This window comes from Dendropsophus ebraccatus, chromosome 7, assembly GCF_027789765.1.
Source record: "Dendropsophus ebraccatus isolate aDenEbr1 chromosome 7, aDenEbr1.pat, whole genome shotgun sequence".
Lineage (NCBI taxonomy): Eukaryota > Metazoa > Chordata > Amphibia > Anura > Hylidae > Dendropsophus > Dendropsophus ebraccatus.
This window is the reverse complement of record NC_091460.1, coordinates 98,017,391-98,032,767: the sequence shown is the minus strand read 5'-3', so window position 1 is coordinate 98,032,767 and position 15,377 is coordinate 98,017,391. Positions and strand designations below refer to the sequence as shown.

The following is a 15,377-nucleotide window of genomic DNA, read 5'->3' as shown; positions in this document are numbered from 1 at the left end:
ACTGGTGTGTGTGGAGTCTGTATACAGGGGAGAGAGGACTGGTGTGTGTGGAGTCTGTATACAGGGGGAGAGGACTGGTGTGTGGAGTCTGTATACAGGGGGAGAGGACTGGTGTGTGGAGTCTGTATACAGGGGGAGAGGACTGGTGTGTGGAGTCTGTATACAGGGGGAGAGGACTGGTGTGTGGGGTCTGTATACAGGGGGAGAGGACTGGTGTGTGGAGTCTGTATACAGGGGGAGAGGACTGGTGTGTGGAGTCTGTATACAGGGGGAGAGGACTGGTGTGTGGAGTCTGTATACAGGGGGAGAGGACTGGTGTGTGGAGTCTGTATACAGGGGGAGAGGACTGGTGTGTGGAGTCTGTATACAGGGGGAGAGGACTGGTGTGTGTGTGGAGTCTGTATACAGGGGGAGAGGACTGGTGTGTGTGTGGGGTCTGTATACAGGGGGAGAGGACTGGTGTGTGTGTGGGGTCTGTATACAGGGGGAGAGGACTGGTGTGTGTGGGGTCTGTATAAAGGGGGAGAGGACTGGTGTGGGGGGTCTGTATAAAGGGGGAGAGGACTGGTGTGGGGGGTCTGTATACAGGGGAGAGGACTGGTGTGTGTGGGGTCTGTATACAGGGGGAGAGGACTGGTGTGGGGGGGGGTCTGTATACAGGGGGAGAGGACTGGTGTGGGGGGTCTGTATACAGGGGGAGAGGGGACCAGTGTGGGGTGTCTGTGTACAGGGGTTCTCTCCCCCTGTATACAGACCCCCCACACCAGTCCTCTGCCCCTGTATACAGACCCCCCACACCAGTCCTCTGCCCCTGTATACAGACCCCCCACACCAGTCCTCTGCCCCTGTATACAGACCCCCCACACCAGTCCTCTGCCCCTGTATACAGCCCCCCCACACCAGTCCTCTGCCCCTGTATACAGACCCCCCACACCAGTCCTCTGCCCCTGTATACAGACCCCCCACACCAGTCCTCTGCCCCTGTATACAGACCCCCCACACCAGTCCTCTGCCCCTGTATACAGACCCCCCACCAGTCCTCTGCCCCTGTATACAGACCCCACACACCAGTCCTCTCCCCCTGTATATAGACCCCCCCCACACACCAGTCCTCTCCCCCTGTATACAGACCCCACACCAGTCCTCTCCCCCTGTATACAGATACCCCCCCACACACACCAGTCCTCTCCCCTGTATACAGACCTCACACACGCCTGTCCTCTCCCCCTGTATACAGACCTCACACACGCCTGTCCTCTCCCCCTGTATACAGACCCCCCACACACCAGTCCTCTCCCCTGTATACAGACCCCCCACACACCAGTCCTCTCCCCCTGTATACAGACCCCACACCAGTCCTCTCCCCCTGTATACAGACCCCACTCCAGTCCTCTCCCCCTGTATACAGATACCCCCCCACACACCAGTCCTCTCCCCTGTATACAGACCTCACACACGCCTGTCCTCTCCCCCTGTATACAGACCCCCCACACACCAGTCCTCTCCCCTGTATACAGACCCCACACACACCAGTCCTCTCCCCCTGTATTTCTGATCCTACACACAGCAGTCCTCTCCCCCTGTATACTGATCCTACACACACCAGTCCTCTCCCCTGTATACAGACCCCACACACACCAGTCCTCTCCCCTGTATACAGACCCCACACACACCAGTCCTCTCCCCCTGTATACAGACCCCACACCAGTCCTCTCCCCCTGTATACAGACCCTACACCAGTCCTCTCCCCCTGTATACAGACTACACACACCAGTCCTCTCCCCTGTATACAGACCCCCCACACCAGTCCTCTCCCCTGTATACAGACCCCCCACACCAGTCCTCTCCCCCTGTATACAGACCCCCCACACCAGTCCTCTCCCCCTGTATACAGAACCCCACACACCAGTCCTCTCCCCCTGTATACAGACACCCCCACACACCAGTCCTATCCCCTGTATACAGACACCCCCACACACCAGTCCTATCCCCTGTATACAGACACCCCCACACACCAGTCCTATCCCCTGTATACAGACACCCCCACACACCAGTCCTATCCCCCTGTATACAGACCCCCACACACCAGTCCTCACCCCTGTATACAGACCCCACACACCAGTCCTCTCCTCCTGTATACAGACCCCACACACCAGTCCTCTCCCCCTGTATACAGACCCCACACACCAGTCCTCTCCCCCTGTATACAGACCCCACACACCAGTCCTCTCCCCCTGTATACAGACCCCACACACCAGTCCTCTCCCCCTGTATACAGACCCCACACACCAGTCCTCTCCTCCTGTATACAGACCCCACCACCAGTCCTTTCCCCTGTATATAGACCCCCCACCACCAGTCCTCTCCCCTGTATACAGACTACACACACCAGTCTTCTCCCCTGTATACAGACCCCTCACACCAGTCCTCTCCCCTGTATACAGACCCCTCACACCAGTCCTCTCCCCTGTATACAGACCCCACACACACCAGTCCTCTCCCCCTGTATACAGACCCCCACACACCAGTCCTCACCCCTGTATACAGACCACATACCAGTCCTCTCCTCCTGTATACAGACCCCCCACCACCAGTCCTCTCCCCTGTATACAGACCCCACACACGCCTGTCCTCTCCCCCTGTATACAGACCCCCCACACACCAGTCCTCTCCCCTGTATACAGACCCCACACACACCAGTCCTCTCCCCCTGTATACTGATCCTACACACAGCAGTCCTCTCCCCTGTATACAGACCCCACACACCAGTCCTCTCCCCTGTATACAGACCCTACATACACAGCAGTCCTCTCCCCTGTATACAGACCACACACACCAGTCCTCTCCCCTGTATACAGACCCCACACACCAGTCCTTTCCCCCATTATAAAGACCCCACACACCAGTCCTCTCCCACTGTATACAGACCACACACACCAGTCCTCTCCCCCTGTATACAGCCCCCCACACACCAGTCCTTTCCCCTGTATACAGACCACACACACCAGTCCTCTCCCCTGTATACAGACCCCACACACCAGTCCTCTCCCACTGTATACAGACCACACACACCAGTCCTCTCCCCCTGTATACAGCCCCCCACACACCAGTCCTCTCCCCCTGTATACAGCCCCCCACACACCAGTCCTCTCCCCCTGTATACAGACCCCACACACCGGTCCTCTCCCCCCTGTATACAGACCCCACACACCAGTCCTCTCCCCCTGTGTACAGACCACACACACCAGTCCTGTTCCTTGTACAGACAATGGTGTATTACACCAAAGGTTTCCTGGCCGTTACGTCTGATAATCATTTGGTGTAATAATCCATGTTATCAGCTGATTGTGGTCTTCAAACTGGTCGAGTAATCCAGATCACGATAGGGCTGCTGTCTACAATGGGCAGCTTGAACAATCTAAGGATTTTTTGGGCTGCCCCTCCCGCAGCTGCCCGCAGTTCCCCCAGTCACTGTCTGTGTGTGTAATAACACAGAAAATGTGCAGGGAACAAAGGGGAAGCGAGCACTGACCTAAAACATCACCGCTCGCTTTCACCTCTTAATCATGCTGTGTAATATGACCCGCTCAGGGAGAAGCTCAGAAGAGAGGATACGCTCAGAGGAGAGGATACATACTAGACTGTATACCCTGCAGTTAGAAAAGAGAACATTCTAGTCCAGAGATGTCAGACTCAGGCCCTCCAGCAGTTGCAGAACTACAATTCCCACCATGTCTGGACAAGTAAGGCATGAAGGAAAATGTAGTTTGTAACAGCCGAGGGATGAAGTCTGACACCTGTGGTCTAGACCTTTCAAAACTGCACTTGCTAGAATGTATGCCCTCTCAGAGGAGAGGATACACCTAGTGGAGATGCCCTCTCAGAGGAGAGGGTACACCTGGTGGAGATGCCCTCTCAGAGGAGAGGATACACTCCAGACTTTTCAGTACTAAACATTCTAGAATGTATGCCCTCTCAGAGGAGAGGATACTCGATGGACTTTACATTACTAGGCTATGTTCACACATAAAACACAGCACTCGGTTTTGGTTGAAGAAAGAATGACCGAAATACTATGGGCCACATGTATCATCCGGCGAATGGATGATTTTCGGCGGAAAGTGCCGATTTGCGTCTTTTTTTAAGCAAAAATGGCGGATTTGCGAATAAAATATTCGCAAATCGCCACTTTCCGCCGAGTACGCCAGGGGGCGGAAAAGGGGCGGAGAGTGGGCAGAACAGAGGGCGCGGACTCAGAGTCCGCGCGATTTATCATCTGTTCCGCCAAAATGTACGCCGAAAACCTACTCCAGTCCTCAGCTGGCGTAGGTTTTCGGCGGTGCGCAACGGCGCACGGGATTTATGTAGAGGCAGTCCGCGGGGGCATTTTTACGTCCGTCGTAAAAAACGCCGGACTTAATAAATGCCTCCCTATGTGTGAACATAGCCCTAAACATGCTAGGATGTATACCCTGCGGTGAGAAACTCAGAGGAGAGGATACATTCTAGACACTTCAGTACTGAACATGCTAGAATGTATCCTCTCCTCTGAGTCTATCCTCCTTTCTGAGTTTCTCACTGCAGGGGATACATTTAGCATGTTCAGTACTGAAATGCCTAGAATGTATCCTCTCCTCTGAGTATATCCTCTCCTTTGAGTTTCTCACTGCAGGGGATACATTCTAGCATCTTCAGTACTGAAATGGCTAGAATGTATCCTCTCCTATGAGTCTCTCACTGCAGGGGATACATTCTAGCATGCTCAGTAGTGAAATGGCTAAAATGTATCCTCTCCTCTGAGTATATCCTCTCCTTTGAGTTTCTCACTGCAGGGGATACATTCTAGCATCTTCAGTACTGAAATCGCTAGAATGTATCCTCTCCTCTGAGTCACTATAGGGGATTTATTCTAGCATGTTGAGTACTAAGAGGGTATATATTCTAGACATTTCAATGCTACACATGCTAGAATGTATACCCTCAGAGGAGAGTATACATTCTAAATATTTCAGTACTGGAGATGCTAGAATGTATACCCTATAGTGAGAGACTCGGAGGAGAGGATAAACTCAGAGGAGAGGATACATTCTAGCCATTTCAGTACTGAACATGCTAGAATGTATCCCCTACAGTGAGAGCCTCAAAGGAGAGGATACATTTTAGCGTTTTCACTACTGAAGATGCTAGAATGTATCCCCTACAGTGAGAAACTCAAAGGAGAGGATACATTCTAGCGTTTTCACTACTGAAGATGCTAGAATGTATCCCCTACAGTGAGAAACTCAAAGGAGAGGATACATTCTAGGCTCTGCCATATGTCCAGCCAACACAGCAGCACTTCCTGTTTTCTGGGATTTGAATCTACCCTTCTCCTCTGGGTCCTGGCTTCCCTTAGATTGCTGTATGAAATGAAAGCAGCTCCCTCTGCTGGCTGGGAGGAGAGACTGCGGCATTACACTGCCCCCGGTTGCATATATGTCCCTTGTGTGCTTCCCCCGGTTGTATACATGTCCCCTGTGTGCTGCCCCCGGGTTGTATATATGTACACTGTGTGCTGCCCCCAGTTGTATATATATGTATGTATGTATGTGTGTGTGTGTGTGTGTATATATATATATATATATATATATATATATATATACACACACACACATGAATACATACAAACACATTTATGTACAGTATATACACACAGGCACGCTCTATGTATATACACACACACAGATACACAGATTTATGTACCATATATACACACAGACACACTTATGTATACACACACAGAAACACACATTTATGTACAATATATACACACAGACACACACTTATGTATATGTATGTGTGTGTGTATATATATATATATATATATATATATATATATATATATATATATATATATATATATATATAATATATATATACACACAAAAGGAAGGCAAGAGGCGGCACTCGGAACTTAAGTGAACAAAATGTGATTTAAGTTTATTCACCCAGTATGCAATGTTTCAATCTACTCAATGAGATCTTTGTCAAGCTTGACAAAGATCTCATTGATTAGATTGAAACGTTGCATACTGGGTGAATAAACTTAAACCACGTTTTGTTCACTAAGTTCTGAGTGCCGCCTCTTGCCTTCCTTTTGAGTTATCTCCGGGACCTGGGTCTGGGACCGTGGGGCAGAGCACCCTACCTGAGCCTTGAGCCACACAGTGCCGTTTAGCAACTCTGCATATTGTTATATAAACACACACACACAGACTTATGTATACACACACAGACACAAAACACCTACCTCTCAGCTAGGCGTGTGGAGCTTGCACTCTCTCTCCTTCTCTCCATCCTGGGACTGTCATGGAGCGGTCTGATGATGATGCAGATGATGCAAATGATGCAGCACGGTGGCTCAGTGGTTATCACTGTAGCCTTGCAGTGCTGGAGTCCTGTGTTCAAATCCTACCAAGGGCAACATCTGCAAGGAGTTTGTATGTTTTCTCAGTGTTTGCATGGGTTTCCTCCCACATCCAAAAAACACATACAGTTAGGTAAAGCATAGTTGCCAACAGTCCTGTTTTTGCCGGGACTGTCCTGGATTTGGCAGGCCAGTCCCAGGTTTGTCCCGGTAAGCTACGCCCCCTGTGACATCATGCCCCGCCCCCGTAACGGCCCTCAATGAATTGAAGCCTAAGCATAGGCTTTTTGGCTGGAGGCTGTATATTCTGCCTCCAGCCATCAGAGGCCGCTCTCTCCTCCCAGCTACAGGGCTTGACAGTGAGGTCACTCACTCCTGCCTCTAGGATAGAAGAGCCTTAAGGAACAAGATGGCCGTATGCAGCAGGGAGTCAGGTGACCACATGAGGGGCATTATGCTGAAGGACTGGTATACAGTGTATACCAGTGACTGGTATACACTGTATATCAGTCACAGCTCTGATTTCCAGTCTTCTAGCCTCTCACACCAATGTATAGTTTATAATCCCCCTCATGAGGGCACCTCATTATACCACCATTATTATACAGTGCTGTGAGACTGGTGGTATACTGAGGTGCCCACACGAGGGGGATAATGCTGAAGGAGATAAAGCTATATTCACTGGTTTGAGAGGCTAGCATACTGGAAGACTGGTAATCAGAGCTGTGACTAATATACAGTCTTCCAACCTCTCACACCAATGTATATAGCTTTACCTCCTTCATCATCATCCCCTCATGTGGGCATCTCAGTATACCACCAGTCTCGCAGTACTCACTGTATAATACTGGTGGTATGAGGTGCCCACATGGGGGGATGATATTGGAGGAGGAAAAGCTATATACATTGGTGTGAGAGGCCAGGAGAATAGTGATCAGAGCTGTGACTGGTATACACTGTATACACAGCTCTGATTACCAGTCTCCCAGCCTCTCATAACAATGTATATAGCCTTACCTCCTTCAGCACCATCAGTCTCACAGCACTGTATTATACTGGTGGTATAATGAGGGGCCCACATGAGGGGGATGATGCTGAAGTCTGCCCCAGTCACCCCCCAGTCTGCCTCAGCTACCCCAAGTAGCCCCCAGTCTGTCTCAGCTACCCCAAGTAGCCCCCAGTCTGCCCCAGTCACCCCCAGTCTGCTCCAGCTACCCCATGTCTGCCCCACTACACCCAGTCTGCCCCAGCTACCCCAAGTAACCCACAGTCTGCCCCAGTCACCCCCCAGTCTGCTTAAGCTACCCCCAGTCACCACCCAGTCTGCTCCAGTCACCCATAATCTGCCCTAGTTTCCCCCCAGTCTGCCCCCAGTAACCCTCACTCTGCCCCAGCTACCCCCAGTCACCCACAGTCTGCCCCAGCTACCCCCAGTCTGCCCCAGCTACCCCAGTCTGTCCAAGTCACCCTCCAGTCTGCCCCTGTCACCCTCCAGTCTGCTCCAGTCACCCTCAGTCTGCCCCAGCTACCCCCTAGTCACCCACAGTCTGCCCCAGCCACCCCCCAGTCTGCCACAGTCTCCGTCAGCTACCCCCAGTGTGCCCCAGTCACCCCCAGTCTGCTCCAGTCACCCCCAGTCTGCCCCAGCTACCCCCAGTCACCCCCCAGTCTACTCTAGTCACCCTCCAGTCTGCCCCAGTCTCCCACAGTCTGCCCCAGCGACCCCCAGTCGCCCCCAGTCTGCCCCAGCTACCCCCAGTCTGCCCCAGCTACCCCCAGTCTGCCCCAGCTACCCCCAGTCTGCCTCAGCTACCCCCAGTCTGTCCAATTTGCCCTCCAGTCTGCCCCTGTCACCCCCCAGTCTGCCCCTGTCACCCTCAGTCTGCCCCAGCTACCCCCAGCCTCCACCAGTTACCCCCAGTCTGCTCTAGTCACCCCCAGCTACCAAGGTTTCATGGGGCCCCATGACTCCTAGCTGCCCCCCTGCCACTCATCTGTTCCTGTACTACTACACCCCTCACCCTTTTCTATTGTTCTGACCGTAAAGTTCTAACTGGAAAATTATGGACCCCCCCCCCCCAAACTCTGGTGACAAGTCACACACCATAAACCACACCCATAATAGTCCACACCCACCAAGACCACACCTATTATAAGCCACCCCCCTTGTTGACAACGCTAAAGTGTCCCTGGAAATTTTTTCTAATGGCAAATGGAAACTATGGGTAAAGTGCTGCAGAATCTGTGAGCCCTATACAAATAAAAGCATTATTATTATTATTATTATTATTATTATTATTATTATTATTATTATTATTATTATTATTATTATTATTATTAGCGGCTGACAGGAGAGGCCCAGGATACAAGGCACAGGCAGACACTTCCTGGTCACCATGTGTGGTCACTCTAAGCCAGGGGTCTCAAACTCAATATATCCGGGGGTCGCTGGAGGTAGAGTCTGGGTGAGGCTGGGCCGCATCAGGTTTTCCACAAGAAAAGCTCTTACAAAAAACATTCCAATATCATAAAATTTTTTATTTTTTCATCTGTTAAAACCCCTAGCCCTCCCCCCCCACACAGAACTATCACTCCCAGCCCCCCCCCCCACAGAACTATCACTCCCAGCTCTCTCCCACACACAGAACTATCACTCCCAGCCCTCCTCCCCCAACAGAACTATCACTCCCAGCCCTCCCCCTTCACAGAACTATCACTCCCAGCCCTCTCCCACACACAGAACTATCACTCCCAGCCCTCCCCCCCCACAGAACTATTACTCCCAGCCCTCCCCCACACACAGAACTATCACTCCCAGCCCTCCCCCCCACAGAACTATTACTCCCAGCCCTCCCCCACACACAGAACTATCACTCCCAGCCCTCCCACCCACACAGAACTATCACTCCCAGCCCTCCTCCACACACCACTATCACCCCCAGCTCTCCCCCACACACCACTATCACCCGAGCTCTCCCCCACACACCACTATCACCCCAGCTCTCCCCCACACACCACTATCCACCCCCGCCGAGAGTACTCTTACCTGAGGGTCGGCGGGGCATGACTTCACCCAGGCCGCACGTCCCCTTACTGATTGGCTGGACATGCGGTCCGGGTGACGTCATACTCCGGCGCAGCGCAGGAGTGGAACTGAGCGCTGTGGGAGGAAGGGGGCCGGGGCGTTCCGGCAGAGAGCTGCACTGCACATGTAACTACAAATAGAAGATAGATGTGCCGTGTTTCTGCCAAAGCCCGGGAGGAGGGCGGGGGAGGTGGCGCTCCGGCAGAAACACTGCGCATCTATCTTCTATTTGTAGTTACATGTGCAGTGCAGTGCAGCTCTCTGCCGGAGCGCCCCCGGGCCGCACTTACAGTAAACTTACCATTGAGGTGGGGGCCGCAAACTAGTGTCCCGAGGGCCGCAGTTGGCCCGCGGGCCGCAAGTTTGAGACCCATGCTCTAAGCAAAACATTTTTGGCGTAGTCGGCAGGATTACAATTATAGAAAAGAAAAAAATCATAGTAATGAACATGTTTAAGTGTGAGACACAAACCAGTTCTGAGAAGTCTTCTGATATTATTCTGGGCTGGGAGCTGGCTTCTTGCTCGGTTTTAGCTTGGGGATGGGCTAAAGTTACAGGACTGGGAGAAAACTGGGATGAACAACTGGGAACTTGCGGGTACCGTCCCTTTTAAGAGCGACTTATGTAATCCCCTTTTAAGAGCGACCTGGGTACCGTCCCTTAAAGAGCGACTTGCGTACGTCCCTTTAAGAGCGGCTTGGGTACAATCCCTTTAAGAGCGACTATGGTACCGTCCCTTTAAGAGCCACTTGGGTACAGCCCCTTTAAGAGCGACTTGGGTACTGCCCCTTTAAGTGCGACTTGGGTACCGTCCCTTCAAGTGCGTCTTGGGTACCGTCCCTTAAAGAGCGAATTATGTAATGCCCTTTTAAGAGCGGCTTGGGTACTGCCCTTTAAGACCGACTTGGGTACCGTCCCTTAACCTCTTAAGGACGCATGACGTACCCGTACGTCATGCGCCCGTAAGAGGTGTTCAGAGCGGGGCCGCGCGGCGACCCCGCTCTGAACCGCCACGGTCCCGGGTGCCGCTTGTAGCCCAGGACCACGGGTATTAGCGGGCTTGGTCCGATCGCTTTACCAGATGCAGTACTTCCCTGGTGTCTAGTGGGGGAGATCGCTCCTCCGGGACGTTGTCCCAGAGGAGCGATCTCCGTTACTGCTGCCGGCGGGGACCGCTCCAAGATGGCGCCGTCCCCGGCTCTGCACTCTTTTGTTTTCAGCTGCAGCAGCCGAAAGCAAACGAGTGCCGATCTCATTGATCTTTGCTGTATAACTATACAACAAAGATCTCAATGAGAGATCAAAGTGTACATACTAGAAGTCCCCCAGGGGGGCTTCTAGTATATGTGTTAAAAAAAAAAAAAGTATTTTATTAGTAAAAAGCCCCCTCCCCTAATAAAAGTCTGAATCACCCCCCCCCTTTTCCCAGGTTTTAAATAAAAGTAAATAAATAAATAAACATGTTTGCTATCGCTATCGCCGTGTGCGTTATCGCCCGAACTATTATTAATCACATTACTAATCTCGCACGGTAAACGGCGTAAGCGCCAAAAAATCCCAAAGTGCATAATTGTGCATTTTTGGTTGCATCAAATCCAGAAAAAATGGAATAAAAAGCGATCAAAAAGTCATATATGCGCAATCAAGGTACCAATAGAAAGAACACATCATGGCGCAAAATATTACATCTCATACAGCCCCATAGACCAAAGGATAAAAGCGTTATAAGCCTGGGAATGGAGCGATTTTAAGGAACATATATTTGTTAACAATGGTTTGAATTTTTTACAGGCCATCAGATACAAGAAAAGTTATACATGTTATATATCGTTTTAATCGTAACGACTTGAGGAACATGCATAACAAGTCAGTTTTACCCCAGGGCAAATGGCGTAAAAACGCATTCCCCCCAAATAAAAGAAATGCGTTTTTTTTTTTCCAATTTCACCACACTTAGAATTTTTTTTAAGCGACTTATGTGATGCCCCTTTAGGAGCGACTTGGGTACCGTCCCTTTATGAGCGACTTGGGTACCGTCCCTTTATGAGCGACTTGGGTACCGTCCCTTTAAGAGCAACTTGGGTACCGTCCTTTTAAGAGCAGCTTGGGTTCCGTCCCTTTAAGAGCAGCTTGGTACCGTCCGTTTAAGAGCGACTTGGGTACCATGCCTTTAAGAGTGACTTATGTAATGCCCCTTTAAGAGCGACTTGGGTACCGTCCCTTTAACCCCTTAGGGACCAAGCCTATTTGAGCCTTACTGACCAGGCTCATTTTTCAAAATCTGACCTGTCTCACTTTATGCGCTTATAGCTCAGTGATGCTTTAACATATGCTAGTGATTCTGAGATTGTTTTTTTGTAACATATGGTACTTTATATTAGTGGTAAAATTTGGCCACTATCTTTTGTGTTTTTTGTGAAAAACATAAAAATATCATGAAAAATTTGAAAACTTTGAAATTCTCTGCTTCTAAGAAAAGAAAGTTGTATCACATAAATTAGTTACTAGGTCACATTACCAATATGTCCTGTTTATTCTGGCATAATTCCGTAAACATATTCAGTGTTACGGGGCTTAGAAATGTATCAGCAAATTTCCAATTTTTCATGAAATTTTCAAAACTAATTTTTTTAGGGACCAGTTCTTTTTTGAAGTGTGTTTAGGAGGCTTGTATACTTGAAACCCCCATAAATGACCCCATTTTGGAAACTAGACACCTTAAAGAATTAATCTGGGCGTATAATGAGCATTTTAACCCTACAGGGGCTGGAGGAAAGTATTCACAATTAGGCCGGAAAAAAATGGAAAATAGAAATTTTCAAATAATATGTTCGTTCAGATTAAAGTATCTCATTTTCACAAGCAACAGGAGAGAAAAAGCACCCCAAAATTTGTAACACAGGTTCTCCTGAGTACAATGGTACCCCATATGGGGGCATAAACCACTGTATGGGCACACAGCGGGGCTCAGAAGGGAAGGAGAGCCAATTAGCATTTTCAGTGCAGATTTTGCTGTACAAGTTTTCAGGCGCCAGGTGCGTTTGCAGAGCCCCTGTAGTGCCAGGGAAGTGACCCCCCCCCCCCCCCCCCCAAAAGTCAGCCCATTTTGGAAAGATAACCCCTCAAAGAATACATCTTGGGGTGTGGTGAGCATTTTGACCCCACAGGTATTAGAGGAAAGTATTTAAAATTAGACAGTAAAAATGAAAAACTAGAATTTTTCCAATAATATGTATGTTTAGTTTGAAATTTCTCAATTTCACAAGGAACAGGAAAGAAAAGGCACCCCAAAATCTGTAACACAGGTTCTTCCGAGTAGAAAGGTACCCCATATGTGGGCATAAACCACTGTATGGGCACACAGCCGGGCTCAGAAGGAAGGGAGCGCCAATTAGCATTTTCAGTGCAGATTTTGCTGTAGAAGTTTCTGAGCGCCAGGTGCGGTTGCAGAGCCCCTGTAGTGTCAGCAGAGTGAAACCCCCCCCATAAGTCACCCCATTTTGGAAAGTGCACCCCTCAAAGAATACATCTTGGTGTGCGGTGAGCATTTTGACCCCACAGATTGTGTTTGGTGCACTTTTTTTTACTTTTTTATACTAGTGTAACACTTAGATCACAGTATACAATACACTGCACTGCTTCTGCAATACAGTGTATTGTGTCATGTGACCATCCTGCTGACAGGCAGTAGCACAGCCACCCCTGTCAGCAGGATGGCTTATCCATGGTAAGCCCGGGGGCCTTCATTAGGCCCCCGGAGTTACCATGGAGACGTCGGAGGGACCGGACGGCGCCGCGGGACCTCCGATCATGTAAGTGGACCTGCGGCGCCGTCCGGTACACACCGGAACCCGTTAGATGCCGCTGTCATGCTTTGACAGCGGCATTTAACGGGTTAAACTGCCCGGAGCGAAGAATCCGTCCCTTTAAGAGGGGCTTGGATACTGTCCCTTTAAGAGTGGCTTGGGTACAGTCCCTTTTAAGAGCGGCTTGGGTAACGTCCCTTTAAGAGCTACTTATATAATGCCCCTTTAAGAGCGACTTGGGTACGTCCCATTGGCTCTGCTACTTTACTGACTGACCTTTGCTACTTATAATGGTAAAGATCATTGCTCGGTTACCATGACAATCTTACTCATGTCAGTGAGACAAAATTGTTAAGGACCTTTCATCTTCTATTGGCCAATAGTGGACATGTGACTGTGTGGATGTTGTGAGGCATTGACTGACAAGACCTTAGAATTTCTATTGGCTGCTATATTTCAGCTACTTGCAAATGTGCTGTGATTGGCTGTTAGCGTTTACAGTGTGGCCATTATTTCCAATGGGCCATTATTTTCTATGGGAAATTAGGGGGTCTTTAAACGTAAATTTCTTAAAAACGAAATGCAGTTTGAACGAAGGTTGTGCACAAAGCGGTTCGGGCTGTATTAATCGCAGAAAAATGGCTGGAAGAAACCGAAGAAAAAGAAGAATATTGATTACAATATAGTGCTTTTTCAAGCACTATAATAATGCATTACGCAACCTATGGTTTCAGTTTGCCTAGAACCCCAGATCACAGCTTGTCCTAAATGTGGAGATCCCTTGATGGATTCATACCATGGGCTCTTCTCATGCTCCATGTCCTAGGATTTGACAACACTTCTTAACTCTAAATTGCATATGTCTATTCCAGTGGATGCCCACCTTATAATCCCCCACATTCCACCAGAGGACACAGTGATATCTCACCTAGTAGTACACACTTTCCTTATTGTAGCAAAACAATGTTTGCTTTTACACTGGCTGATCCAGGAGATGCCCACGATTGAAAAGGTTCTTAAAGGGAACCTGTCACCCCCCGTGCCGGGGTGACAGGCTCCCGACCCCCCGTTAGAGCCCCATATACTTACCTAATCCCGCCGGGTCCCGCTTCTGGAGGTGGTCGGGTGACGGAGATCTCAGCCGCTGCAGCCCGGCGCGCGCGCTGAGAGATGAGTCCAACACCCATAGAGAATGACAGGAGAGTCCAGCGCTCCGTCATTCTCTATGAGCGTTGGACTCATCTCTCAGCGCGCGCGCCGGGCTGCAGCGGCTGAGATCTCCGTCACCCGACCACCTCCAGAAGCGGGACCCGGCGGGATTAGGTAAGTATATGGGGCTCTAACGGGGGGTCGGGAGCCTGTCACCCCGGCACGGGGGGTGACAGGTTCCCTTTAAATAAATAAAGCATTATCTCTATATGGATCAGCTCTAGGCGGAACCAGTCAGGGAAAAAAGAACAAAGTAATTTTTCCTTATGAAAACCGTTTATAGTCACTTTTCTAGAACCTGCTGAGATTCACATCATGTTTCGACACTTCCGTAACACAACTTGGTACTTAAAAGCCGACTTGGCAGGTTCCTTTGGCAAGCTACACCTGCCAGATTGTCCCTAAGTTTAGATTAGGTTTCATTCTTTGATTGACCCCGGAATTGGGGGGTCCTATTTCATGAGCAAAGGGGTGGGGGAGGGTTGTTGGATGTGTGTTTTTCTGTTTATAATCTATAACTGAGTCACTCTAATCGGACAGATGTTGCTGAATAGCGATGTGTACATCTACGCAATATTTTGTATAACTCTCTGGAAAATGCTGTGCTTTACATAACTGAAAAATGGAAATGGATGAGCATAAACTGATGAGCAGACTGATGCAAACTGATTGCAAAATGTTCATCTATTTTTAATGGTCCGTTTGTATTTTGGCTTAAAAAAACTGACTTTTGTACATCAGTTTGCATTCGTTTGCATTAGTCAGCATCCGTTTTTCTATCAGTTTATTTTTCTTCTCTGGTTTCTTGCTGCTTCTGCGCATGCTCAGTGCAAAAACGGCTGAAAACAAACAGATATGAACGGAAATACCT

The 15,377-nt window shown here is 49.5% G+C and overlaps 1 protein-coding gene across 4 annotated transcripts in view; it reads left to right on the top strand.

The window, feature by feature from the left end:
- Positions 1-15,377, top strand: part of LOC138797587 (beta-1,4-galactosyltransferase 1-like) — a 260,610-nt gene that overhangs the window by 74,086 nt on the left and 171,147 nt on the right. Inside the window, exon 1 of one of the 4 annotated variants that reach the window (XM_069977938.1) lies at positions 6,803-6,840. The exons of the other annotated variants lie outside the window; for them this stretch is intronic. Within the exon in view, the coding sequence (XP_069834039.1) occupies positions 6,816-6,840 (25 nt within the window). The 5' untranslated portion in view covers positions 6,803-6,815. Of the gene's footprint in view, positions 1-6,802; positions 6,841-15,377 lie in introns of those variants that run through there. 4 annotated transcript variants of the gene reach the window in all.